Source organism: Bufo gargarizans, chromosome 3 (assembly GCF_014858855.1).
Source record: "Bufo gargarizans isolate SCDJY-AF-19 chromosome 3, ASM1485885v1, whole genome shotgun sequence".
NCBI classification, from domain to species: Eukaryota; Metazoa; Chordata; class Amphibia; order Anura; family Bufonidae; genus Bufo; species Bufo gargarizans.
In genome coordinates this window covers 57,005,161-57,032,522 of record NC_058082.1, presented here as the reverse complement: position 1 = coordinate 57,032,522, position 27,362 = coordinate 57,005,161, and the positions used below count along the sequence as shown (strand labels likewise).

Below are 27,362 nucleotides of genomic sequence, written 5' to 3'. Positions count from 1 at the left end.
AAAATGGCCTTGTCCCAACTTTTTGGGGATTTGTTGACACCATGGAATTCTGATTCAACATATTTTTCCCTTAAAATGGTACATTTTCGCAGTTTAAACTTTTGCTCCGTGATTTATGTTCTACTCTGAATAAAATATTAGAAGTTGGCACCTCCACATCATTGCATTCAGTTTTTATTCACGATTTGTATAGTGTCCCAACTTTTTGGGAATCCGGTTTGTAGATGGGTAATGTGCAAACGCTTTTATGGAAGTATAGATGAGTAATGTGCAGGTCTTTATATGTGAGTATAGATGAGTAGAGAACTGTGTGGAACTGTATATGGGAATTTAGATGAGTAATACGCAGGTGTTTATATGGGAAAATATTTGAGTACTGTGCAGGTCTTTATATGGGAGTATAGCTGAAATAACAATAACTTTTACAAAGACAGGTGCACTCTGCGGTCTTACTAAACCCTCATACTGATGTAAAACTCAGAGATTAGCCAACATATCCTACTGTGGAGTACATGTCTGAGCCCGAGCACCGCGCCAAGGTTTCTCAAGTAGCTCGGGACCTAACGCTAAACCTACCTGTGCCGTATGGGCAATACCAGGGGCAAGTGGGCAAATTACAAGCGTGCAAGGTCCAACTCACAGCAATCTCCCAGTTACCTCCAGCATGCAGCCATGCTTACAATGGGAGGAGGCAGAGAGCTCTAAGCCCCACCAAAGACTGGCTGATATAGCCCGGGCCTCACATGTGCACCAGAATGTTGCCTGTAGATTGCCGAGCTACTTGAGAAACCTTGGTGCGGTGCTCGGGCTCAGACATGTCCTCCACAGTAGGACATGTTGGCTAATCTCTCAATTTTACATCAGTATGAGGGTTTGCAGTGTCCCACTAGGTAAAGGTGGGCACTACACAAGGGTTAATATGTCTATTGCATTAAAGGGGTTGTCCCACTTCATTAAATAGGGTTACATTAAATCATTGCCCCCCACTGAACATTTCTTCTAATACATGTCATTAAAAAAAAACATAGCATTCAGCCTAAAAACGCTCCTTTCACTCCCCTTTGTTTGTGCTGGTATCCCATGGATACGGCCGCATCTCGCCGGCCGCATCCATGCCGCACCTGCGCACTGGTAACTATTGCGATCCTACAGCCGGCCTCTCACTCACACTGTGAGCGCGCACGTCGCATAGTTCTGCGCATGCGCAGGCGCCCGATCATATCAATGTATTACTGTTTTCTTGTAGCAGAAGGGAGCGCACGGCGTCATAGCAACCGAGGACGCCGTGCGCTCCCTCCTGCCGCCGGAATACAGTGATACTCTCTTATAGATCATAGCAGTGTATTACTGTATAGAGGCAGGGGGGGCTCTCTCCCTCCCCCCTGTGCTGCTGCTGCCGCCTCCGCCAATAAGAAGAGACATGGGAGGAGGTGGGGAGGGGCTGTGGCCACTGCGCCACCAATGATGAAAACTGACCTGTAATACAAATACAGGAGGCGGGTGCCGGAATCAAATAGCTGGCACCCGACCTCTATGACAGGGAGCGGCACCTTAGGGGTTAACTGCCGCTGATCGCAGCCCCCTATCATAGAGGTCGGGTGCCGGCTATTTCACTCCGGCACCCACCTCTTGCATTTGTATTAACATTGGTGGTGCAGTGCGCCCCCCCAACACCCCAGTATAATAAACATTGAGAGCGACCCCCCCAGTATAATAAACATTGAGTGAGGCCCCCCCAGTATAATAAACATTGAGTGCGCCCCCCAGTATAATAAACATTGAGTGCGGCCCCCCCCAGTATAATAAACATTGAGTGCGGCCCCCCCCCCCCAGTATAATAAAAATTGAGTGCGGCCCCCCCCAGTATAATAAACATTGAGTGCGGCCCCCCCCCCCCAGTATAATATACATTGGTGGCGCAGTGGGAAGTGCCAATGAGGGTTAAAAAAATAAATAAAAAATTAACTCACTCACCTGCTTCAGGACCTATGGTGACGTCACTGAGCTAATCACATGGTACATTACCATGGTGATGGATCATATGATGTACCATGTGATGACCACAGTGATGTCACCACAGGTCCTTTGACAGGTCCTAAAGAAAGATCAGGAGACCGGCAGCTGCGCGATCAATTGGTGGAGGTGAGTTCATTTTTTATTTTATTTTTTAACCCTCATTGGCACTACCCACTGTGCCACCAATGTTTATTATACTGGGGGGGGGCCGCACTCAATGTTTATTATACTGGGGGGGGTGCACTCAATGTATATTATACTGGGGGGGGCCGCACTCAATGTTTATTATACTGGGGGGGCCGCACTGAATGTTTATTATACTGGGGGGCGCACTCAATGTATATTATACTGGGGGGGGCGCACTCAATGTTTATTATACTGGGGGGGCGCACTCAATGTTTATTATACTGGGGGGGGGGCCTCACATACATTGTCGGCTCCAGAAGGATGACTCATCCACATGAACGAGCACGCAAGGACTGAGCTCTCAGGGTGAGTCATGAGGAGGCGTGGCCGGCCTTCACTCAACTGCCGGAGCCAAACCAGGAAGTTATCAGGACATCTACTGCTGGTAAGATTGAAAAAGCAAAGTGGGACAACCCCTTTAATGTAATGTTTAATGTGCATTTCCCTGTATTATCTGGGTGTCAGGCCTGTCAGGGTGTAGTTTAGCCTCCCAGACGTTAGAGGGAGCTAGAGAGCCCTAAGTATATATAGGTAGGCCCAGACAGGGAAGAAGTTAGTGTATGCCAGGGGACTAGAAGTGCCACCTAGTCAGCCTGAAGCTCCTGAGGCTAAGCTTAGCTCAGTAGAGTCACCCCAGAAGAAGAATCTACTTCCTGGGAGAAACCTGCAGCAACCCAGCAGAGACAGGACACCCAGCTCAGAGAAGTAAGCTGAGGGGCAGAGGTACTTTAGTATAAAGCAAGGGTCAATACTGGAGGAAGGATTATACACCAAGGATTCAAGCCAGCAATTAGGCATCCGGGCCTTGGGATCCAGCCAGCTAGAATAGCTGAGGGGATAGAGCAGCATTGTACTGCAAAACATTAACTGTTTACCCTCCAAGTATCTTGCAAGATTTAAACCTGCCGTATTGTGAAGTGAACCTGCTGTGCATTTGTGCTTTATGGGACTGCATCATCATCTACTGTAACTGGCTGTACAAAGTTGGACTGTTCTTCCAAAGTAAAGCAACGTTTGGTTTACCATCTGTGTACTCTCTTAATCCTCCTACAAATCGGTGTGCCACCGTCACAGGCACTGGCGTCACGATCCTTAAAGGGGCCTTGCCTCAGGCACTCAAAACACCTGCAACATCCAGGGCACCTCACATACCATCAGGCCTGGTCCCTATCTACAGAGTGTGCCCCAGAGGAACCGTGTCTACCTCTCCTTCACTGCCGCATGCCTGCCCAGGGTTCTCCTCAAAAATGAGTAACCCTCGATTGCCCATAACCGTGACCTCACTATCGCTATACCCTGCAGATCTGGCGTGCTGCAGGTTTAGTAAGACCGCAGAGTGCACCTGTCTTTGTAAAAGTTATTGTTATTTTGTTTTATCACATCCACACATAGGCTATCCTGTGTATGATGTCTATTGTGGTACTTGTGGTCCGCTGCAGGCATCCTCCATTGTATGCATTTTTGCTGGGGATTGCCATTATCAGCAGACCACAAGTGCAGGATCTGCCCCCCGGTATAGATGCGCCACTGCATATGGGGTTGAGCACTTCCTGCTTTTCATTACCACGCCAATCTGTAGTTTATATATAGAAATGTTTGGAGGTGTAAAAACTCCTAGTCTGAATGTGCCTTTATTTCCATCCACAGGCAGCATTCTGGTGCACATGTGAGGCCCGGGCTATATCAGCCAGTCTTCGGTGGGGCTCAGAGCTCTCTCCCACCTCCCATTGTAAGCATAGCTGCATGCTGGAGGTTACTGGGAGATTGCTGTGAGTTGGACCTTGCGCTCCTGTAATTCGCCCACTGACTCCTGGTATTGCCCATACGGCACAGGTAGGTTTAGCGTTAGGTCCCGAGCTACTTGAGAAACCTTGGCGCGGTGCTCGGGCTCAGACATGTCCTCCACAGTAGGATATGTTGGCTAATCTCTAAGTTTTACATCAGTATGAGGGTTAGTAAGACCGCAGAGTGCACCTGTCTTTGTAAAAGTTATTGTTATTTTGTTTGATTGTTTATCACATCCACACATTTGCTATCCTCTGTAGCATGTCTATTGTGATACTTGTGGTCCGCTGCGGGCATCCTCCACTGTATGCATTTTTGCAGGGGATTGCCATTAGCAGTGGACCACAAGTGCAGGATCTGCCTCCCGGTATAGATGCGCCACTGCATATGGGGTTGAGCACTTCCTGCTTTCATTACCATGCCAATCTGTAGTTTATAGGGAGTATAGATGAGTAGAGTACTTTGCAGTTCTTAATATGGCAATATAGATGAGTAGAGTACTTTGCAGGTCTTTATATAGAAGTATAGATAAGTAATGTGCGGGTCTTTATATGGCAGTATAGACGAGCAGAGTACTGTGCGGTTCTTTATATGGGAGTATAGATGAGTAGAGTACTTTGCAGGTCTTTATATAGAAGTATAGATAAGTAATGTGCGGGTCTTTATATGGCAGTATAGACGAGCAGAGTACTGTGCGGTTCTTTATATGGGAGTATAGATGAGTAGAGTACTTTGCAGGTCTTTATATAGAAGTATAGATGAGTAATGTGCGGGTCTTTATATGGCAGTATAGACGAGCAGAGTACTGTGCGGTTCTTTATATGGGAGTATAGATGAGTAGAGTACTTTGCAGGTCTTTATAAGGGGGTATAGATGAGTAATGTGCAGATGACACAAGTAATGTGCAACTGACAGAAGTAATACGAACGATTTTCTATACAAATATGAAATAATCGATTTGCTTAATGTTTTAAAAACAAATAGCAATTAGCTAAAATTTTGGTGGCAGTATTAAAGGCAAACATGGTGCGCAGAGTATAAGATGGAAGTAAAAAGGATGAAAGTAACATGAGGGTCTCCCTAAGGGAGTATAGATGACAGCAGTGGTACGGGGGTCTTCTTATTGACTAGGAATAACAGAGGTAATGTGAAGGTCTTCCTATGGGACTATAAATAACAGAAGTAATATGAAGGTCTTTCCATGGGACTGAGGACAAATGACCGGAGTGATGTGCAGTCCTTTCTAAGGTGAGGATGACACAAGCCGACTAAAGGTTTCCCGTAGAGAGGATAAATCACATAAATCACAGGAGCGGACCGCAGGTGCTTCCATCTGAGGGGTGGACGTGTTGTGCAGGTCTTTTCTAAGGTGAGGATGACACAAGCCGACTAAAGGTTTCCCGTAGAGAATCACAGGAGCGGACCGCAGGTGCTTCCATCTGAGGGGTGGACGTGATGTGCAGGTCTTTTCTAAGGTGAGGATGACACAAGCCGACTAAAGGTTTCCCGTAGAGAATCACAGGAGCGGACCGCAGGTGCTTCCATCTGAGGGGTGGACGTGATGTGCAGGTCTTTTCATGGAACTATGAAAAACTCAGGTGATAGACAAATCTCCCTGTGGCCAGAGGTTCCTCACTGGCAGCGGCTAGAATGATGTGTAGGGAAAGTAATGTCACAATACTATACAAGTTTCCATACCATAGTACTGACACATGACATGTCCCATATATTATATGTGAGCGTGGTTGTGATTATTCTCCAAATCAGTCCCAGTCCTGATAATTCCTTATGGGGGTGACCGGTTAACATTTCATATGGGTGAGAACCGTATTAAAATCCTACTATTCCCTATAGTGGAACCCTCGCCCCCCCTCCCCCCCCCCCCCCCCATTGATCACCATTAATTCTGTTATACCGATAGCTAGAACCTCAATGGCCACATAAAAAAAAAAAAAAAAAAGTCCCAAAATTTGTCTGATCTGATCATGTTGCCTTTTTGTGACTGTTCACTTTCTAAAATAATCTGCACGGGTAAACCCAGCCACCCTATGGAAGTAGGGGGTGACTGATTGACATTTTATTCGGGTGAGAACCGTATTGAAATCCTACTATTCCCTATAGTGGAGCCCCCCCCCCCCCCTTCCTATTGATCATCATTAACACCGTTATACCAACAGCTGGAACATCGATGGACACATTCTGAAAAAAGTCCCCAAAAAAATTGTCTGATCTGATCATGTTGCCTTTTTGTGACCGGTCACCTTCTACAAAAATGCGTACGGGTAAACCCAGCCACCCTATGCAAGTATGAATGGCAGAAGTGGCTTTTTTGCAGTGTGAATGACTGAAGTGTTGCTGGGCAGGTCTCTGTGTAGGGGTATGGATGACGGAGCTGCTGGTGTGCAGGTCTCTGTACCAGGGGGTATGGATGACGGAGCTGATGCTGTGTGATCAGACTGCCTTAGTGAAAGGGTTAACCTCTCCTGTATTGGTCCTTGCGATTGCTTCTATGGGGGGGAAGCAGCTGGTTTTGGGGGAAGGGAGCTGGTCACACACACACACACACACACACATCCCAGTAATGAGGAGATAGACGTATGCAACACACAGAGGGGACAGACATATATACACAGGCAGAGCGGAGGAGACAGAGCATTTCTTCTGCTCGCACTGTCACTGACAGCCTGACGGGGACATCGCTGCCTGTCTCTCTCTTTGTGCCTCGGGAGCCTGCGTGTGTGTGAGCGCCTGCAGCAGGGTGTTGTGTGTGAGTCTGCGGTAAGGTGTGGGGGTCCTGTGTTGTCTCTGCGGTGCGGGGGGAGTGCTGCGATCTGTCTCCTCAGTGCAGAGTGTGATCAGACTGGCCCTGCCTGCAGGTGAGTGCTGCTCTCCAATGCATGCATGTATGTACAGCATTGATCGCCCAGCATGTGCCCATCGTCCGTGGTCCTCACCCTGCGTACATACGTGTCTGTCGTATACCTACCTCACGTCTATGGGAGTGAGCCATCGCATGATTCTGTAGGGATGCAGCCGGCTCCGCGGTGGTTGTGAGGTTGGAGGTAGTAGTCCGTACAGTTGTGTTAGTAGTTTTCATGACATCTGGAGATTTTTGCGATGAGTCTGCATTTAGGATACTGGCTGGCAGTTGGTGTCCCTTTTATTTTACTTCGCTATTTTGGCGTCACATGTCATCATCTGTAGGGAACAGTCTCTATCGCCTGCATCGTCCTGGGCACGTCTGTATTTCATGCATATATTTCCTGTAGAGAGTTGTGGGGGGGGCTCCCGGTTTTGGGGTAATTCTGACTTTTTGATGTGGATATGAGGTTATGGGGAGGTGCGCCTGTGCAATCAGAAGTGCAGGGCAGACGTCCCATCCACACCGGTGATGCCCAGGCTGCTGCATGCCGTGCCAGTCTCGACGGCTCTTCTGTATCCGTCCACTGCCTTCATTACTAGGCACTTCTAGCCATTACTATGTCACTATGTATGTTCTGTTCTTCTATTATTTTGGAGATGCCTTACTACCTTACAGCGTCTTTCATGTATAAGATTATTGTGTACGAAAAAAGTGCAGCCTGTTCTACAGCATAGACGGTATTAATGTTACGTTTTATTCTAATTCAGATTATACTTATTCATAGTATTGATGTATTAATTCAGTAATGGAAATGGATCATAAAATAATATAAAATGACTATAGATTGCTCTCTTTTATACTGATTTGTCTATGTAGCAGAGCTGTGTTTGCCATTTGGTCTAACTCGCCGTTGTATCTGTGGGTTTCCATATGACTACAATATAACCAGATACACCTGTTAAGTTTTATTATCTTAACACTTCTAACAAGATACAGTACGAATCCGGCTCTGCTACATGCATAGCATCTCACTCCACTAGGCTTCCTCCCCTCTCCTAGCTCTTAATTTGCGGTGTTTCATTGCCGCCCGGTGTCACATCTTGAACTCAGCTTTTATCCAGGACTACTTATTGTGTCACCATCTTTCATCCCGCACTGTGGGAGTCTTTAGCCTGGTCCATGTAATATTGCGTGGGCAGGCTGGGGTAGCATTTCCTGGCATGTGGCTCTGACTAGTGGTAAATGACAGGGCTTTAGTGAAGATCATGAAGAGCCAGTCCCCAACCCGTCCGCGCCGGCGTTTTACGGCGTAACACAGGGGGCAGGATAGGGGGCAAATAAGAGTGTAAATTAAAGGAGCCCTGCACCTAAAATTGGCCGACTGTACACGTAAACCCTAGAAGTGAGCTGCTGGAGAGATTTGTGAACTGAAGTGGTAACGACAGAGGCATGCGTTTTTTTGGGGGGGATTTTCTAATCGCAGTGCTAGCCATAGCCATAAGCATGCCTTCCAGAGAAAATGTATGACCCAGACTGTAGATAAAAGTGCTCTGCACTGTACAGTAAGGCGCTTTTGATGTAGTGTATGGATAGGTATTAAAAAGGTCTACATTTCACGTATTGGCGTAGGAGAAACATAGTGGAAAGCACGCACTATTGCGATACGTTTGGCCGTAGTCTATGGTACATGAAGCCATAGGAGTCAATGCAATCTTAATGAAAACGAGAGGTGAGCAGCCCTTTATAAACCATACCGTACACCAGCGAATGAATCTCCCTCAAACCACAATGGTCAATATGTCGGCCGCTTAGTCATCAGTTCTTACACAATCTTTTCATCTCTCTATATATTAGTCTTTATACTCCAGGCTCCTTTTTTCTTAGTATTATTTACAGCTAGAGGTGAGGACATCGCTTTTTAATGCAGCCAAATCCCAAATTTTGGCAAAGTTCTCAAAACGGCAGACAGAAAAGCTGAAGAAGGATCACACGACCCCAGGCGGTGTGTGTATACACCCAGTGGGCATTTGCCGGCCAAAACCCCAAAAATTTCTAGCCATGCTTGTAAAAAATCCTACAGTGCAGTTTGTTTTTGAACAGTCTGTTACCACCAGCAGTCGTGTGTTTACCCATAGCTATATATGTCACTGTCACTTTAAGATTACTAATGCTGTCTTGGCATACAAGAGCTTGAAATGAGTTGGAGACCCCAGAGCGTCATCTGCAGCGTTTTAGGGGAACTGGAGAAATTTCAATTCGGTTTAAATTTATTCAGACCCAAAGCGAATTGTCCAACCGAATCAACAGATTCAAATTTCAAGAAATGTTCTCATCGCTATTACAGCTGGTACTACTCCCCTTACTTATAGTTACTACTAATATCGCTTATACAGATGTCGGGCAGCAGTGGTTAGCACTGGGGACTTGTAGCGCTGCGGTCCTAGGTTCAAATCCGACCAAGGGCAACATCTGTATGCAGTTTGTTCTCCCCGTGATGTTTCCTCCGGGTTCTCCGATTTCCTCCCACACTCCAAAGACATACTGATAGGGAACAGATTGTGAGCCCCATTGGGCACAGCTTGATGCTAATGTCTGTAAAGCGCTGCGGAATATAGTAGCGCTATATAAGTGCATAAAATAAATAAATAAATAATAGCACATGTTTATGTGACACTACACAATAAATACACAGTTTCATTCAAATTGAAATCGACAATTAAAAGCTATGTCTAGATAACCTATCCTCAGGACATCAGATTGGCGTGGGCCCAACACCCATGACCCTCGCCGATCAGCTGTTTGAGGAGGCGCTGCACTCTGGTGAGCGCTGCAGCCTCCTCACAGCTGACCAAGCACAGCGCTGCACCTAGAATAGTGGCTGTGCTTGGTATTACAGCTCAGGCCCATTCACTTATATAGGGCTGAGGCCAAATGACCAATCAAAGTGATGTCACTGATCGTGGCCCTGACTAGAGGGGAGGGCCAGGCGTCAGACCTCCACCGATCAGACATTGATCACCTATCCTGCTAATTTCCAAGTTTAGGTTTCTTGTACGGGTGCAGCCCGGCAATTAGCAGTAATTCACATGCAGTTACACGGCCAGGCTGTAGCGTGTACTGGCACCCTCAGGGCTCATTCAGACGGCCGTATGAATGAGCGGACCCATTCATTTCAGTGGGGCTGGAAAAAGATGCGGCAGCACACTCTAGTTAGATCCGTAGTTCGGCTCCACGGCTCTGCGCAAAAGACAGAGCTTATCTTATTCCGATTGTGGACAAGAATAGGCATTTTCTATTATGGTTGCGGCCATGTCCGGTCTGAAAATTGCGTGGCGCAGCAGTGACGTGTCACTTGGGGTCATATCACCACTGAGGCCAGTCCTTGGCTGCAGCAGACAAACCTGTCTGTCTGGAAGAAAGTTGGGGAGCATGGCTTTTACTACTGGTACAGCTGGCTGGACTTCAAATGGAAAAAGCTGGAAAACATCTTTAAAGGGGTTGTGTCACTTCAGCAATTGGCATTTATCATGTAGAGAGTTAATACAAGCCACTTACTAATGTATTGTGATTGTCCATATTGCCTCCTTTGCTGGCTGGATTCATTTTTCCATTACATTATACACTGCTGTATCCATGGTTACGACCACCCTGTAATCGCGCTGCAGTGGCCATGCCTGCACACTAAAGAAAAAAGTTATGGACTATATGCACTACCACGGTCTTGGCCAAAAAAGAGGCCAGTGCTTGTTCCTATTTTATGCAACCACGGCCAACACTGATGGATTGCAGGGTGGTTACCATGGAAACGAGCAATGTATAATGTGATAGAAAAATTAATCCAGCCAGCAAAGGAAGCAATATGGACAATCACAATACATTAGCAAGTGTCTTGTATTAACTTTCTCTACATGATAAATGCCACTTGCTGAAGTGAGAGGACCCCTTTATCAAGTATCAAGTTGCAATTGCTACATCTGTAGCTACTACTAATGTTACTTACAGCTAGGGTGGACTTGTCATTTCCAGATAAAATGCCAAGACATTGACTTTTTGTGTAGGCAGTGATCAGGTTTGGTTTTACAATGCTGACAACGTGGGCACCCGCCATGTGCCTTCTAACAGTGTGGGCACCTGCCTGTATGAGTGGGCAGCAGATACGTTCAGAACATGTGAACTTCACGTGTCCCTTTTATATTACTTTTTAGGGAGCACAGAGAGATGGGAGCAGCAGCAAATACATCACAACCGGCTGCAGAGCTGCCAACAATAAAACTAGAGGGAGAATCAGCCTTCTCATAGAAGATTGCAGTCTAAGGGCCTGTGCACACAAACAAAATGATTTCCATATGCGTTCCATTTAAAAAAATTTATACATTTGACCCATATGTAGAACCATTCACTTCAATGGGGCCGCAATGAACGGAAATGACTCTGTGTGCATTACCTGCATATGAAATAAGGTAGATAGATATTATAGATAGATAGATAGATAGATAGATAGATAGATATGATAGATAGATAAGATAGATAGATAGATAGATATTATAGATAGATTAGATAGATAGATAGATAGATAGGAGGTAGATAGATTAGATAGATAGATAGATAGATAGATAGATAGATAGGAGGTAGATAGATATTATAGATAGATAGATAGATAGATAGATAGGAGGTAGATAGATATTATAGATAGATAGATAGATAGATAGATAGATAGATAGATAGGAGATAGATAGATAGATAGGAGGTAGATAGATATTATAGATAGATAGATAGATAGATAGATAGATAGATAGGAGGTAGATAGATATGATAGATAGATAAGATAGATAGATAGATAGATAGATAGATATTATAGATAGATTAGATAGATAGATAGATAGATAGATAGATAGATAGATAGATAGATAGATATGATAGATAGATAGATAGATAGATAGGAGGTAGATAGATATTATAGATAGATATGATAGATAGATAGATATTATAGATAGATAGATATGATAGATAGATAGATATTATAGATAGATAGATAGATAGATAGATAGATAGATAGATATGATAGATAGATATAGATAGATAAGATAGATAGATAGATATTATAGATAGATAAGATAGATAGATAGATATGATGAATAGAGAAATTTGAGATGGATAGATATTAAATAAATGAATAGATAGATAGACAGACAGAGATAGATATATATTATATACAGAGAAATATAAGATAGATAATAGATAGATAAATATGAGATGGATAGATATGAAATAAATGAATAGATAGATATAGATAGATATAGACAGATAGATAGATAGATATGACAATGGGAGCACCTATTTATGATCTAGTTGTTATTTCCTTAGTAACACTGATTGATTCTAACCCTATTTCTGTGGCTGTTCTCAGGAATCACTACACTAACTATATAGCTACTTTCAAGCAGTTCCGTATGCCAACTGATGGCATTTGAAGGGCTACTTTCACACTAGCGGCAGGGCAGATCCGACAGGCTGTTCACCCCGTCGGATCCGTCCTGCCGCTTTTTCGCCTTGCCGCCGCTCCGTCCCCATTGATTATAATGGGGACAGGGGCGGAGCTCCGGCGCAGCAAGGCAGTGCACGGCGAGAGGCCGTCAGACTAAAAAGTTGGACATGTAGTTTTTTTCACCTTTTTTTCGGTCTGCGCATGCGCAGACTGGAAGGACGGATCCGGCATTCCGGTATTTTGAATGCAGGATCCGGCACTAATACATTCCTATGGAAAAAAATTCCAGATTCGGCATTCAGGCAAGTGTTCAGTTTTTTGGGCCAAAGATAATACTGTAGCATGCTGCGGTATTATCACCGTCCTGATCAGTCAAAACGATTGAACTGAAGACATCCTGATGCATCCTGAACAGATTACTTTCCATTCAGAATGCATAGGGGTAAAATTGATCAGTTCTTTTCCGGTATTGAGCCCCTAGGAAGGAACTCTGTGCGGGAAAAGAAACACGCTAGTGTGAAAGTACCCTAAGGCTATGCTACAGGATGAAAATTACATAGAGAGGATGCCCAGTTCTGCTTCCGGTCTACAGAGCAGTACAGTCTAATGGCCGTCAGCAGACCCATGCTGCCATCACCACAGTGTGACTGCAGGCTGCCCCTCATTACCAGGCGCTGGTCTCTGGTTGACAGATTAGGGAGATACACCAATCAGGCCAAGCCGGGCAGAAGCCAGAGGGAAGCCCCAGCAGACACTTCTCCTGCCCAGCTCTGCTGAAGACACTGCATCCTTCCAGACTACAGTGTAGTTGCTACTCCTTAAGATCACATTGAAATCTCAGCATGTGGGGAAGAAAATCAGCTTGCTTGACTGGAGCAGTAATGAAGAGATTTTCATGTTTCTCGATGCGTATGCCGATTGATTTTTGAGCGATTTTTGTACTGAGAGATAAAAATGAAATTTACCTCCCTTTGGAGACATAAAAAGCTATGTGCACATTTGCAACTTTTTTTTAGAGCATAAAGAAACATAAATGGACTTTTCAAATACCTTGATTAAAACTCCTATGGGGATCATTTATCAAACTGGTGTAAAGTAGAACTGGCTTAGTTGCCCGTAGAAACCAATCAGATTCCACCTTTCATTTTGGACAGCTCCTTTGGAAAATGAAAGGAGAAACCTGATTGGTTGCTATGGGCAACTAAGCCAGTTTTACACCAGTTTGATAAATGACCCCATTAGATTTTTGTGTCTACAGCTCTTATGTGTTTCCGTAGTAACAGACTACAAACATTCTCTGATCCTGCAGTCATACCCTCCACTCTGGCCTAAATGTAAGCTCACTGACTTTGCTGCTGCATAAAAAGGCCATGCAGGTTAATGTCTGGGTGCACTGTTAACCATCTCTGTCCACAATCTAACGCCATTCATTGCTGATATGATGGTCTTCTGGTTTTGTGAGGAGCATCTGATCACGTTAACCCTACTAAGCAAATAATTCATTAGGACATTAGTGAGCAGCCACCCTCATGGAAATGTCTGGGTAAAGTTAGTGGAATCCAAAGAGACAAGATACATGTTAGAGAGTAGCAGCCCCTTTCTCATATTTATTGGTAGGGGTGTCGGACCCTCAGTGGAAACAACTGCAGTAACATCTGAGAAGAAGTCAAAGGATCTAAAGCTTGTTCAACACATGAAGTTATTCAAATTTCTGATATATATTGTTTCTCAAGAAACCTGCTTGCAGTCCTTTAATAGGATTCTCTATGTGCTATATCTCTGCCGTACTGACCCACAGGCTTACTATATGACGCCACGAGGGACGAGACAACATGATGTGCCCTAGAAGCTTAACCAGGTCCAGGTCATTTTCTGTTGTTTTTATTTTTTATAGTTTTTTTATTTTTTACTCCCAGCCTTCCCAGAACCATAACTTTTTTATTTTTCCATTCACCTAACCTATGAGGGCTTGCTTTTTGTGGGACAAGTTGTACTTTCTAAAGGCACCATTTACTGTTGCATACAATGTAGTGGGAAACTGGGGGGGGGGGACACCATTCCACCACAGTTTTATGGGTTTTGTTTTTACAGTGTTTCCTATGTGATAAAACTGACCCGTTACCTTCATTCTCCGAGTCAGTGTGATTACAGCGATGCCACATTTATATACCGTATTTATCGGCGTATAACACGCACTTTTTCCCCCTGAAAATAGGGGGCAAATGATGTATGCGTGTTATACGCCGATTAGGGCTGAAACGTGTCCTCCGGAGGCCAGAGAGGCAGGACTGAGCCGGCCGGCACAGCAGAGGGAGGAGGAGGGAGGAGGAAGGAGGAAGGAGGAGGGAGTCCCTCCCTCCCCACTGTGCGCGGCTGCCGCTGAAGACCAACGAGGACAGAGTAGGAGGAGGAGGGGAGGGACTGTGGCCACTGCGCCACCAATGAATGTGCCGGCCATATCCCACAGTTCCGATCGGAGTCCCAGCAGTGTAATGCTGGGGCTCCGATCGCTTACCATGGCAGCCAGGAGTCACGCTACTGAAGTCCTGGCTGCCATGGTATGTTAGTGAGCAGAGAGCAGCGCATTATACTCACGTGCGCTGTGGCCGCCGGTCGCTCCTTCTTCTGTCTGTGCGGCGGATTGCTAATGCTTACAGCATTAGCAATGCGCCGCACAGACCTATGAGAAGGAGCGACCGGCGGCCACAGCGCACGTGAGTATCATGCGCTGCTCTCTGCTCACTAACATACCATGGCAGCCAGGGCTTCAGTAGCGTGACTCCTGGCTGCCATGGTAAGCGATCGGAGCCCCAGCATTACACTGCTGGGGCTCCGATAGGAACTGACACTGCCACCAATGATGGGGGGGAGGAGGGGGACCCTGTGGCCACTGCCACCAATGATTAATACTGGGGAGGGAGGGGGGGGGGTTTGCGTTACCAGAGGGGGCAGATCAGAGGCTTTATTTGAAATTTAATTTTTTTTCCTGAAATTTCCCTCTAAAATGAAGGTGCGTGTTATACGCCCGTGCGTGTTATACGCCGATAAATACGGTAATATTTCTTGCGTTCTAAAACCCCCCAAAAAATAAAAACTGGAAAACACACATTTTTCTTTGTATCACCATATTAAAACAATTAAATAGAACAAAAATGATGGGTGACCTTAATTAATACTTAGATTTTAATATCCAATTAAAATAATAGCCCATTAAAGACAATAAACAATCGCACATAACACATAATAGTGCCACCTCAAAATTGCTGAACCATACCCAAGGAGTATAATCTGAGGAACAGTAATTGACCCTTAATTAGGATATAAGTAGGGATATGAGGGGATCCACGTGCTCGGTCTCTTCCCCTACAAGTCCCTACTTCAATGACTCTATCTATCCCTACACAGGGGGTGAAAAACACTCACCCTCAAAAGGGCGACCCCCCATGTCACTCCTGACTCCTTAGATGTCCCTTCTTGTCCCTATGCCGCGCCAGTTGACTGCCCAGCTTCGTCAGAGGGAAGGAAACAACCAAAGGGGCCCTGGTATGGATAAAGATAACTTACCCAACGCGTTTCGTTGGCCTAGGGCCAATTCATCAGGGGACTTATGTCAGCAGTATATAAACAAACTAGAAGGTGAGCTTAGCTTCAGAGTGGAGATGATGGCTCAATTGGATGCAGAGGTATAGTCTGGAAGTCGCCATCCACCTTCGCCATCCATCCACCAAAGGGAGGCCATCCGTTTTCACGTGCTGTATGGTGTCCAGCAGGGCTTGTGGTAGCAGCGTATAAAAAGATGTGCCGCGGCGCTTTTTAAAGCCAGCTGCACAGACCAGTAGCCATGCCCAATCGCCAGTCACATGATCAAAACCCCGTAACATCACCGTCACATGGGCTGTCATGTGACTCGGAAGGGCCGGTGCAGCAATCACATTAGAAGGTGGGCGTATCCATCCAATATCAAGCACACCTCTAAAGCATTAATAGCGCTAGTTTATCTAATAGGAGACTACGGCACAGTGTAGTAACTCTGCCTAGTCTAAACAGGGCCAGGATTAAAATGTTCAACAGGGTCTGGAAGAAATAAAATTAACCCTTAAAGGAGATCCAAAAAAGGTTAAAATAAATCAATACGGCGAAACCAACAAGATGGGGGCTTATTTGAGGTAATGTATCCTCCAACTTTAGCATGTCCACAGAAGGCAGAGAGCATATACGCAGGGGGAGACCTTGGTGGAACCTAAATATAACAGCCATGGAACAGTTGTTCATTAAGACCCCTTGGTTGGGTCGTTTTCAATTCAAATATCCACCAGGTCTCCCTCTGCAAAATCCTCCTATCCCAGTCACCTCCTCTTTATAATAGGGAAACAACCTCGATCCCCATGAATTTCACTTTTTGATAGTCTCCCCCATGCATGAGATCAATGTGTTTCACCATATTAAGACCCCCATAACTTTTTTTATTTTTATGTCTAGTTAGCTGGGTCATTTTTTGTAGAACAATCCATAGTTTTGATTGATGCCATGTTGGAGTGTGTAAGACTTTTTGATCACTTTTTATTCAATTTTTGCGGGGAGATAAAGTGACAAAATAAATGGTGAATTGGCAATTTTGATGTTTTTTCCATGACACCATTCTCTGTATGGGATATTTTTTATATATTAATAGTACGGCCCTTTTTCACATGCAACAATGCCTAGGATTTTTTTTATTGTTTATTTTTATTTTCATTTTGGGCAAAGGGGGTTGATTAAAATTTTTATATTTTTTCTTTTTTTTATATTTTTAAAAACTTTTTTTCTTTCTTTTACACTTTTTAATAGTTCCTCTAGGGAACTTGAACAAGCAATCATTAGATTGTTTCTCTCATAGTCTCCAATGTATTAGCAGGGTCTTCATAGGAACCGTGTGACAGCCTCAGATCATTCAGACTGCCGCACACACTATCCAGCTCCCACGATCCCCACTAGAGCGAGCCGTTGCACTCCCAGGAGTTTAAAACAGCAGCCACCCAGTGGCTATAGCGTCAGCTGCGGTCGGTCACGGGCGATATATTTAAATACCTGACTTCCACCTTTAATATACAGTGGGAGTTTGGGAAGGGGTTAAAGGGATTATCCCATGAATAATGTAAAAAATTAAAATTGGACATAATCTCACAAGCCTACAACCAGCCATATAACTAAAATAAATTCAGAGATCTCCCCATTCATTGCCCCAATTGTTCTGCTAGATTTATTTCAAGCTGTCTGCTTAGGGGGCGTGTCCTTTCAAAGGGGCGTGTCCTCTCTACTGAAGCTGGTGGTAGTTGAAGGATGGAAATGAGCATGTGCTTCTGTCTCAGCAGGTCAAAGACTATTTAAAAAGAGCAAACAGCAGGTGGCGCTATACAGATAGATTTCAGTGAATAACTCAGTACCTAGAATACATTTTTAAATACATGCAATTACAAAAGTATTTCGATTCAAGGTTTGAAACGTAAATATTTTTCATGGGACAAACCCTTTAATATGGTGTCGTTGTTTAGTGAATAAGCCGCAATGATTTTTTTCTGTTTGCCTCTGTAAAATCTCAGGCGCACAAATGTCCAATACGGGTCCACAGCATTTTGTAGTTATCATATTCAGGTCCCTCTGATACAAATCCTAACTTCAGCTTAGAGTAGATTAATCGGCATTCTGTCGTGTAATGACCTGTCCACATGATCAGGACTGATTTTCATCTTCTAGAAGTAAACAGTGAGGACAACCACTCCCATTTAATGATGCATGCATTACACAATGATTAAGCTGTATTTGCTGAAACTGGAAAATCCCTTCAAGCATAAAACAGGTGCTTGGAAACTCCCAGGAGCACAATGAGGTATCCAACCTTACAACACCTAGAAATCCATAGAAGCGTTCTTATCTCTATATGAGGTGGATTAAAGAGGACCGGTCACTTCTCCTGACATGTCTGTTTTAGAAACTACCTGCCTTCCGCCATGTAATAACAATTCTGGAGCATTCGTCTTCTATTATTCCTCCTAGAAGTTTATGAATGAATTGTCAACAGTCTAAAATAAATGGCTGTTACTATTTGGAAAAGGCTGAATAGTCTGACACCAACAGCATTTATTGGATAGCGTCAGACTGTTCAGAGACACTCCCAACTTGTAACACCAAATTGCTCCTTTATAGCAAACTGCTCGCAATTCATTCACAAACTTCTAGGAGGAATAATAGAAGACGAATGCTCCAGAATTGTTATTACATGTGGGAAGGCAGGTAGTTTCTAAGGCTACTTTCACACTAGCGTTCGATCGGATCCGTTCTGCATTATATTAGCATATAAAAGCTAAGTGTGAAAATAGCCTCGGACGGATCCGTCCAGACTTTCAATGTAAAGTCAATGGGGGACGGATCCGCTTGAAGATTGAGCCATATTGTGGCATCTTCAAACGGATCCGTCCCCATTAACTTACATTGTAAGTCTGGACGGATCCGCACGCCTCCGCACGGCCAGGCGGACACCCGAACGCTGCAAGCAGCGTTCAGCTGTCCGCCTGTCCGTGCGGAGGCGAGCGGAGCGGAGGCTGAACGCCGCCAGACTGATGCAGTCTGAGCGGATCCGCATCCATTCAGACTGCATCAGGGCTGGACGGAAGCGTTCGGGTCCGCTCGTGAGCCCCTTCAAACGGAGCTCACGAGCGGACCGACGAACGCTAGTGTGAAAGTAGCCTAAAACAGACATGTCAGGAGAAGTGACCGGTCCTCTTTAATCAAATAGAGAAATGGCACAACGTAGAGCCATAAGAATAGATGCTTTAGAATTGTTACTACAAGGGTAATGCAAATAATTACTAATACAGACCTGTCAGGAGAGATGACAGGACCTTTTTAAAGGGGCTGCATAGGCCCTCTTCAGAGGATCTGACATTAGTTGTGGAGAGTCGCCATTTCACTCTTCGCAAGGCAAAAGTCTGGGTATCGTATCCTAGGCCTTTTCTAATTAAAGGGGTTATCCCATGACTAATGTAAAACATGAAAATCAACCATCACATACTGTAGTACATTATAGCCTCTTTCTAACAAAGCCAGAACCAGCCCTGCACCTCACATGGAGCCAGAGATCTCCTCATTCATTGCTGTGATATATTTATATCAAGCTGACAGCTCAAGGGGCGTGTCTTTTCTGCTACAGCTCAGGAGGCGTGTCCATGCTCTCCCTATCACAGATCAGGGGGCGTGTCTCATCTCTCCCTATCACAGCTAAGGGGGCGTGTCTCAGCTCTCCCAATCACAGCTCAGGAGGCAGTTGAAGGATGAAACTGAGCATGTGTGGTCTTCTCAGTGAGCAGGACAAAGACATAAGAAAAAACAAACTGCAGGTGGCGCTATACGGATACATTTTATTAAATAACTCAGTGGGTATACAAAATTTTAAATTACGTGCAATTGCAAAAGTATTCAGATTCAGGTGCTGGTTTGAAATCTGTAGAATATTTTTCATGGGACAAACCCTTATATATATATATATATATATATATATATACTCATTAAGCATCAGGCATCAGTTGCTGTAGGAAGTGTCCCACCGATCATGCAGGGGCATCAGAGTATGTCTGCAAAGCCCCTTTAAATGGCATCTGTCAGCAGATTTGTACCTATGACACTGGCCGACCTGTTACATGTGCACTTGGCAGCTGAAGGCGTCTGTGTTGGTCCCATGTTCATATGTGCCTGCATTGCTGAGAAAAATGTTTAAATATATGCATATCAGCCTCTAGGAGCAATGGGGGTGTTGCCGTTACACCTAGAGGCTTTTCTCTCTACAACTGCTGCACCTTTTGCACTTTGATTGAAATAACCAGAGATTGAGAACATCACAACACCTGGTCCTGTCAATCAAAGTGAAGAGGGTGCGGCAGTTGTAGAGAGAAGAGCCTCTAGGTGTAATGGTAACGCCCCCGTTGCTCCTAGAGGCTAATTTGCATATATTAAAACATCATTTTTCTCAGCAATGCGGGCACATATGAACATGGGACCAACACAGATGCCTTCAGCTGCCCAGCGCACATGTAACAGGTCAGCCAGTTTCATAGGTACAAAGCTGCTGACAGATGCCCTTAAAGCTTCTCTGGGCCATCACAGAAATATCTCCACCTTGGAAATGAATGTTTTTTGCCAATAGCATTTACTGAGCAATGTCAGGATACGTCCAGCTCCACTTCTCATATAGATGGCGATGTGTGATAATAAGCGTTTCTATCGTGACAAAATCATCACTCCAAATACATTTTGGATCTGTTACTCTTGGCCTAACCATCATCATCATCATCTTCTCCACGGTAGGCTTACATCTGAGAGATTCCTATCAATGCAAATGAGAACATTTTCTAATTGAAGCAAAATGTTATAGAGGAGCTGTCACCTCTCCTGACAAGTCTGCATTGCTCACTACTTGCGTTCCATGAAATAGAAATCTGAAGCGTTTTTCTAGAACTCTTCTTGGTGATGTGACTCGGAAATTCTTCCTGGGAATGAATACATTGTAAAGTGGGCGTTACCATTGCCCTTGTCAATAGGGTGTGTCCACACACAGTCTAACATAGTCAACTGTGACTGGACAATGGCAGACTCCCCCCATTCACAAGGTAAGGGTAACATAGAGTTGTCCACGCATTTAAATATTTCCTGGAGGAATGACATGAGGAACAGCACAAGATGCTTCCGAAATTATATTTTAGGGTGAATGCAAACATTTACTAAGACAGACATGTCAGCGGAGCAGACGGGCAGATTTATCAGTAATAAATACATAAAAACCTTCAAAACTAAAGGGATGGTACTGAATGCCATCTTTATGAAGCCCCTATGTATTTTTTTTCGGCACTTGTGACCATGCCGAAGAAGGGACAATATCAGCAGTGCTGCATTTTTTTTTTTACCCCAAGCCAAGCCTCTATCTCCACCCGGTCCTTGTCTATACATGCCCATTCCCATCTAGTTCTCTGTGTGCCCCCACACAGTAATAGTGCCCACACATAGTAAGAATACCCCCTTAGTATGTCAACAATTTAAGAATGTCCCTTTGGTGCCCCTGACACAGCATTATGCCCTCTTAGTGCCCCCATGCAGTATAATGTCCCTATGTGCCCCCCACAAAGCAATGCTCCTATGTGCCCCTCAAAGTAAAAAGTTCCCATAATTGCCCCACAAGTGACGACCCCTTAAGTGCCCCATACTGTATGAGGCCCCTTTAAGTGCCCTGATTGAGAGATTGATTCCCCCATAAGTGACCCACACAAAGTAATACGCCCCCAATAAGTATCCCAAACACTGTATGAGACCCTCATATGTGCCTCCTACACAGTATCTTAAGTGCTCCTCTCATAATATTAGATCCCCATAGTACCGCCCCAGACACACACAGTATGAGGCCACCATAAGTACCCCACACACAGTATGAGACCCCAATAAGTACCCCACACACAGTATGAGACCCCAATAAGTACCCACACACAGTATTAGGCCCTGATAAGTACCCCCACACAATATGATACCTCAATAAGTACCTCACACACAGTATTAGGCCCTGATAAGTACCCCCACACACAGTATGAGACCCCAATAAGTGCTCTACACAGTATGAGACCCCAATAAGTACCACACACACAGTATTAGGCCCTAGTAAGTACCCCACACACAGTATGAGACCCCAATAAGTACCTCACACACAGTATTAGGCCCTGAGAAGTACCCCCACACAGTATGAGACCCCAAGTACCCACACACACAGTATGAGACCCTAATAAGTGCTCTACACACAGTATTAGGCCCTAATAAGTACCCCACACACAATATGAGACCCCAATAAGTGCCCTACACAGTATGAGACCCCAATAAGTACCACACACACAGTATTAGGCCCTAATAAGTGCCACACACACAATATAAGACCCCAATAAGTACCTCACACACAGTATTAGGCCCTAATAAGTACCCCCACACACAGTATGAGGCCCCATATAAGTGCCCTACACACAGTATTAAGCCCTAAGTACCCCACACACAGTATGAGATCCCAAAAAGTGCCCTACACAATATGAAGCCCCTGAAGTGCCCCTCTCATAGTATTAGGCCCCCATAAGTACCCCCCACACACATACACAGTATGAGACCCCGAAAAGTGAATTTACACAGTATGAGGCCCCCATAAGAACCCCACACACATTATTAGACCCTAATAAGTGCCCCTCTACAAAGTATGAGCCCCCTTAAGTGGCCCCCTCACTGTATTAGGCCCTCATAAGTACCCCCCCCACACACAGAGTATGAGACCCCGATAAGTGCCCCCTACACAGGCAAGCAAAAGTACTGCACACACAGTATTAGGCCCTGATAAGCACCCCCCACTCAGTATGAGATCCCAATATGTACTCCACACGCACAGTATTAGGCCCTGATAAGTACCTTCCACACTGTATGGGGCCCCCATAAGTGTCCCCATACACAGTGACACCCCATTAGTTTGAATACCCACCTATCCCACGTTCCCATGACGATCGGTGCAGAGAAGATCTCCTCTGGTCTATCTGTCACTCAGACACCACTGTATCACACCAGCCTGCTGCGAACCACCAACAGTAGGGAAATGGTGGAGCAAGATGCTGACGGCTCCCTGCTTCGCCATTGTATTCAACTGAGAAGGCACATACAGTTGGAACATGTGGCAGCCGCCCTGGGACCACGGGACAGATGTCAAAATTTGCAACTAACCCGCTGGATCTGGAATGATTGGGAGGCATGACGTAACAGGGCCTGAAGTTGTGGGCAGAGCTTCAGGTTACATCATGCATGATTTCTTTACACTTTCCAATTTGGTGATTTTTTTAGGATATGTTACACATTATTATTATTATTAGTATTATTATTATTATTATTATTATTATTATATCTCTCCTTATCATTCAGTTGTGAAACATTCAGCTAGTCATGGCCAAAATGATCTTCTATGGCCACCTTATTTATTCCTGTTCAGCTCACAGAGTCTTTGTACAGATATGTAGAATATATGAAGTATTCACTATACCCCCGACGTTTCCCTAGAGATACACACAGACCTGCATTTATAATCTGACTCACGAGGCCGAGGGAAGATGCAATCTCCATCTCTTCTCCTCATCTCCTTGTTGATGATGTCGTCTTGGAGGCTATTTTGCATTAGCAGTTGTCAGTGAAAAGTGTTCATTTGTTGCTGGGTTCCCATTACTGTATATTATTATAGGTTATTTATTATTAAGGATTTTCATTTTAGTCTCTTGCCGCCGTGAATAACAATGGGTTACACGTAGATGAGGAAAAAGAAATGAGTGAAGACTAAAAAAAAACTGTAAATTGTGGCAAAAATGATCTTTTTTCCGTGTAGCTTAAATGGATCTTAGTATAGCTCTTATTGTTAGTATTCCCCAATATACTTACTATCTAGACAAGGGATCAGCAACCTACGGCACTCCAGCTGTTGGAAACTACAACTCCCAGCATGCTGACCTCTAGACATCTAAACCATGTTTATAAACCCCATGTTAGGGCAGATCAACTTCATTGAGGGGGATTGCCTACACTGGGGGACCCCCGTATCAGCCAGGATGGATAGTCACTGGGAAGAGAGGCTCCCGCTGTGTTGGATTCAATGCAATCATATATTACATGGTTGTTCTGTGAATGGATTCCTATAGGGGAGAGTTATTATGACAAGCTTAAATTTATACAATTTAAAGGAAATTGTATCTGCTGGTTAAAACCAGATAGCAGCACATCTCCTTTTTTCTAATCTTTTTTTTTTTTTTTTTTTTTATGATCACAGATTTTTTATTCTATTTCCCGAACATGATCATGGAGACGACCCTCTTGCCCGAGTTCTTCTTAACAGTTTTTAGAAAGCATTACTAAATTAGGCAAGCTTTGTGACCCGTGCACAAGGAAAGAATAGATAAGCTTTGACAATGGTGGATCCTGTCCTATCTATATACATAGTTGTTATCATTACAGGCAGGATTAGAATGACAGATAAGCAGATAACTGCAGCAAAGTGATCTGTATAGACAAAGAAGTGGCGCCTATTATTTGGCTTAGCGGCCAGTATGAAAACTGCAGGATTTTATGGGTTTAAATATAGATATTGACACTGAAAACTAAAAGTAACATCATCAAAAATTATTTTAAAATATGTTAAAATAAAAACATGACTTAAATAATGGGCCTTTTTTTGATGACACATTTTCTTTAAGACTAGACCAGACAGGTAGAAGATTTGCCGAATTTATCATAGTCAACAAAAGGAACAAACATGACCCTTGTGGATGCTAAAGGCTTTTACTTAGACCTATTACTTATGATAGCCTAAAGTTTAAAGGAATTGTCCTACAAATATCGGTAACCTATCCTCTGGATAGGCCATCAACATAAAATTGGTAAGGGTCTGATTCCCAGCACCCCCAACAATCAGCTGTTTTGGGCAACTCTAGAGTGTGTGGAGTGGAGGCAGACAGCTCCATACACTGTGTAGTTTCCGATACCGGAGTACTTCAGCGCGGCGCACAGTCTGTTGAATGGGAGCTAAATCACAATACCCTGCAGTAGAGATGAGCGAACCCGATGAAGTTCAGGTTTGCTGGGTTCGGCCGAACTTCAAGTCAAAGTTCGGGTTCGGGACCCGGACACCGAAGCCTAACCCCTACCCCATTAAAGTTAATAGGGACCTGAACTTCACTTTATTATTTTTTGTTATAACATGATTATAATGGAAAATAATAGCATTCTTAAGAAAGAATGCTAAATAAAATGACCATTGAGGGGTTTAAAATAATTAAAAAAAAACTCACCTCATCCAATTGATCACGCAGCCGGTATCCTCTTCTTTCTTCTTTCTGCAGGACCTGTAAAAGGACCTGCGATGACGTCACCGCGCTCACTACGACGTGGTGATTGCCGTGACGTCATCGCAGGTCCTGAAGAAAGAAAAGGATACCAGCTGCGCGATCAAGTGGATGAGGTGAGTTTTTTTATTATTTTTAACCCCACAATGACCATTTTATTTAGCATTCTATCCTAAGAATGCTAATATTTTCCGTTATAACCATGTTATAACAGAAAGTAATAAAATCACCCGAACTTCAGTGAAAAAGTTCTGGTTCAGGTCCGGGTACCCTACCCTGCAGTACTACTTCATTATAATGTATGTAGCTGCCTGCTTCCGACTCCATATAGTTTCCAGGGTGGCAGTGTAGCATTAGGGACACAGCGCGATCAGAGACCTGACACCCAGACATGATTTGCCTACTCAAGGCATCCTCTGGCATCTGGGTCATATGTAACCATACCACCTGTTGCTTCTGGAGGGAGATGCAGCTAGTAATTGATGAGAATGTCACATTAACGTCAGAGCATTTGCCTATGTACAAATTTACGGTAACACTGTGATAGTTTGGCTTTAGACGCGACACTCGTGATGAAGCTAAGTTTGGGATGAGCTGTTATTTTTCACGTTAGAGCTCATATATCTCCAGCTAGGATTGCGTACAGTTGATGATATTACTATATTGTGTTGGATGGCATTGTGCATGTTTCTATCAAGGTATGTAGATTTTAAGGTTTATGTTAATACAAAGATAAAAAATATGAGTAACCTTGTAAATTCATGCCATTACTTTGCTCGTACAGCCTGCATCACAGTCTAGAGCTGCAGTCACAATTCTGCCGGTGGTCCTAAGCAGCAGTAGCCTCTTGATCGACACATTCTAACAGCTTATCTACGCTCCTGTTATGCAGTGGGACGGCTTTTCCTGCAATGTTGGAGAGTTGTTTTCTGAAGGCAAAAGATTGTGAATTCAGCTCCAGTCTGTAATACAGGCTGTAACTCAGGCTACAGAATGCAACATGCAAAGTTGCTCAACTTTTCAATAAATTATATTAATATGTAACTATGAATTCATGTTGAATGGTGTATAGCAGGCATCTCAAACTGCGGCCCTCCAGCTGTTACAAAACTACAACTCCCAGCATGCCCGGACAGCCTACAGGTATCAGCCTACAGCAGGGCATTGTGGGAGTTGTAGTTTTACAACAGCTGGAGGGCCGCAGTTTGAGATGCCTGGTGTATAGGCTGGCGGTAAAGGAGAGCAAGGTGGATAATTGCATTATTTGTATAGAAGGGTAAGACTAGATGACACTGGTTGGCTAGAAAACGAGATGACACTGGTTGGTTGTAATTTAATCTTTAACTTATCGCTTTGCCCTCTATTAATGTTATCTAAAAAAAAAAGACTAGATGGTAAAAACATAAAATTATAAGAGGAGGTCTTTTCTATTTTCCATATTTCTATTGCCACAAGTTTGTCCATAAGATAAATCTCATCTTATAAGTTATTCTTGTTCTTCCAGTGCCCGCATGGATGTGAAGGAACCAGAGGAGCTGGGTAGCCCCCAGCCAGTGACACTTCAGGCCTTTGCCAGTGGCTCCACCCTTCATGGCCTTGCCCACATCTTTTCCTATGAGCGTTTTTCATGTCGGCGGATGATCTGGATTTTATGTTTCCTGGGCTCTATGTCCCTTTTGCTGTTTGTGTGTACTGAGAGGATCATCTATTACTTTGATTATCCACATGTCACCAAACTGGACGAGATTGCTGCTGCCAGGATGACCTTTCCAGCTATAACCTTCTGTAACCTCAATGAGTTCCGCTTCAGCCGAGTAACAAAGAATGACCTTTACCATGCGGGGGAGCTACTGAGTCTGCTCAACAACCGGTAAGAGGGAATCCACTGCCGACCTGACATCCTTCTGTCATGATACGCATATTATTGGCTTATGAAAGTGCATCTTATAAAAACAACTACTAATGTCAACTATGTTTCTGGAGACCCCAAGAATGAGAGCTATGTGACATACAGTAGTGATCATGGGAACAGATATTTCTCTGTATATCCTCTCTATAAATCTACTGAAGAATACTAAGTCAGCTTTTTTTTTTGCCTGAAATA

General features: G+C 44.2%; 1 protein-coding gene across 1 annotated transcript in view; it reads left to right on the top strand.

Annotated features, from left to right (window-relative positions):
* Window positions 1-6,733: 6,733 nt before the first annotated feature.
* ASIC1 (acid sensing ion channel subunit 1) overlaps window positions 6,734-27,362 on the top strand; it is a 334,986-nt gene continuing 314,357 nt past the window's right edge. Inside the window, exons 1-2 of the mRNA XM_044286604.1 lie at window positions 6,734-6,863; window positions 26,763-27,128. Coding sequence (XP_044142539.1) covers window positions 26,770-27,128 — 359 coding nt within the window. The 5' untranslated portion in view covers window positions 6,734-6,863; window positions 26,763-26,769. The remainder of the gene's footprint in view (window positions 6,864-26,762; window positions 27,129-27,362) is intronic.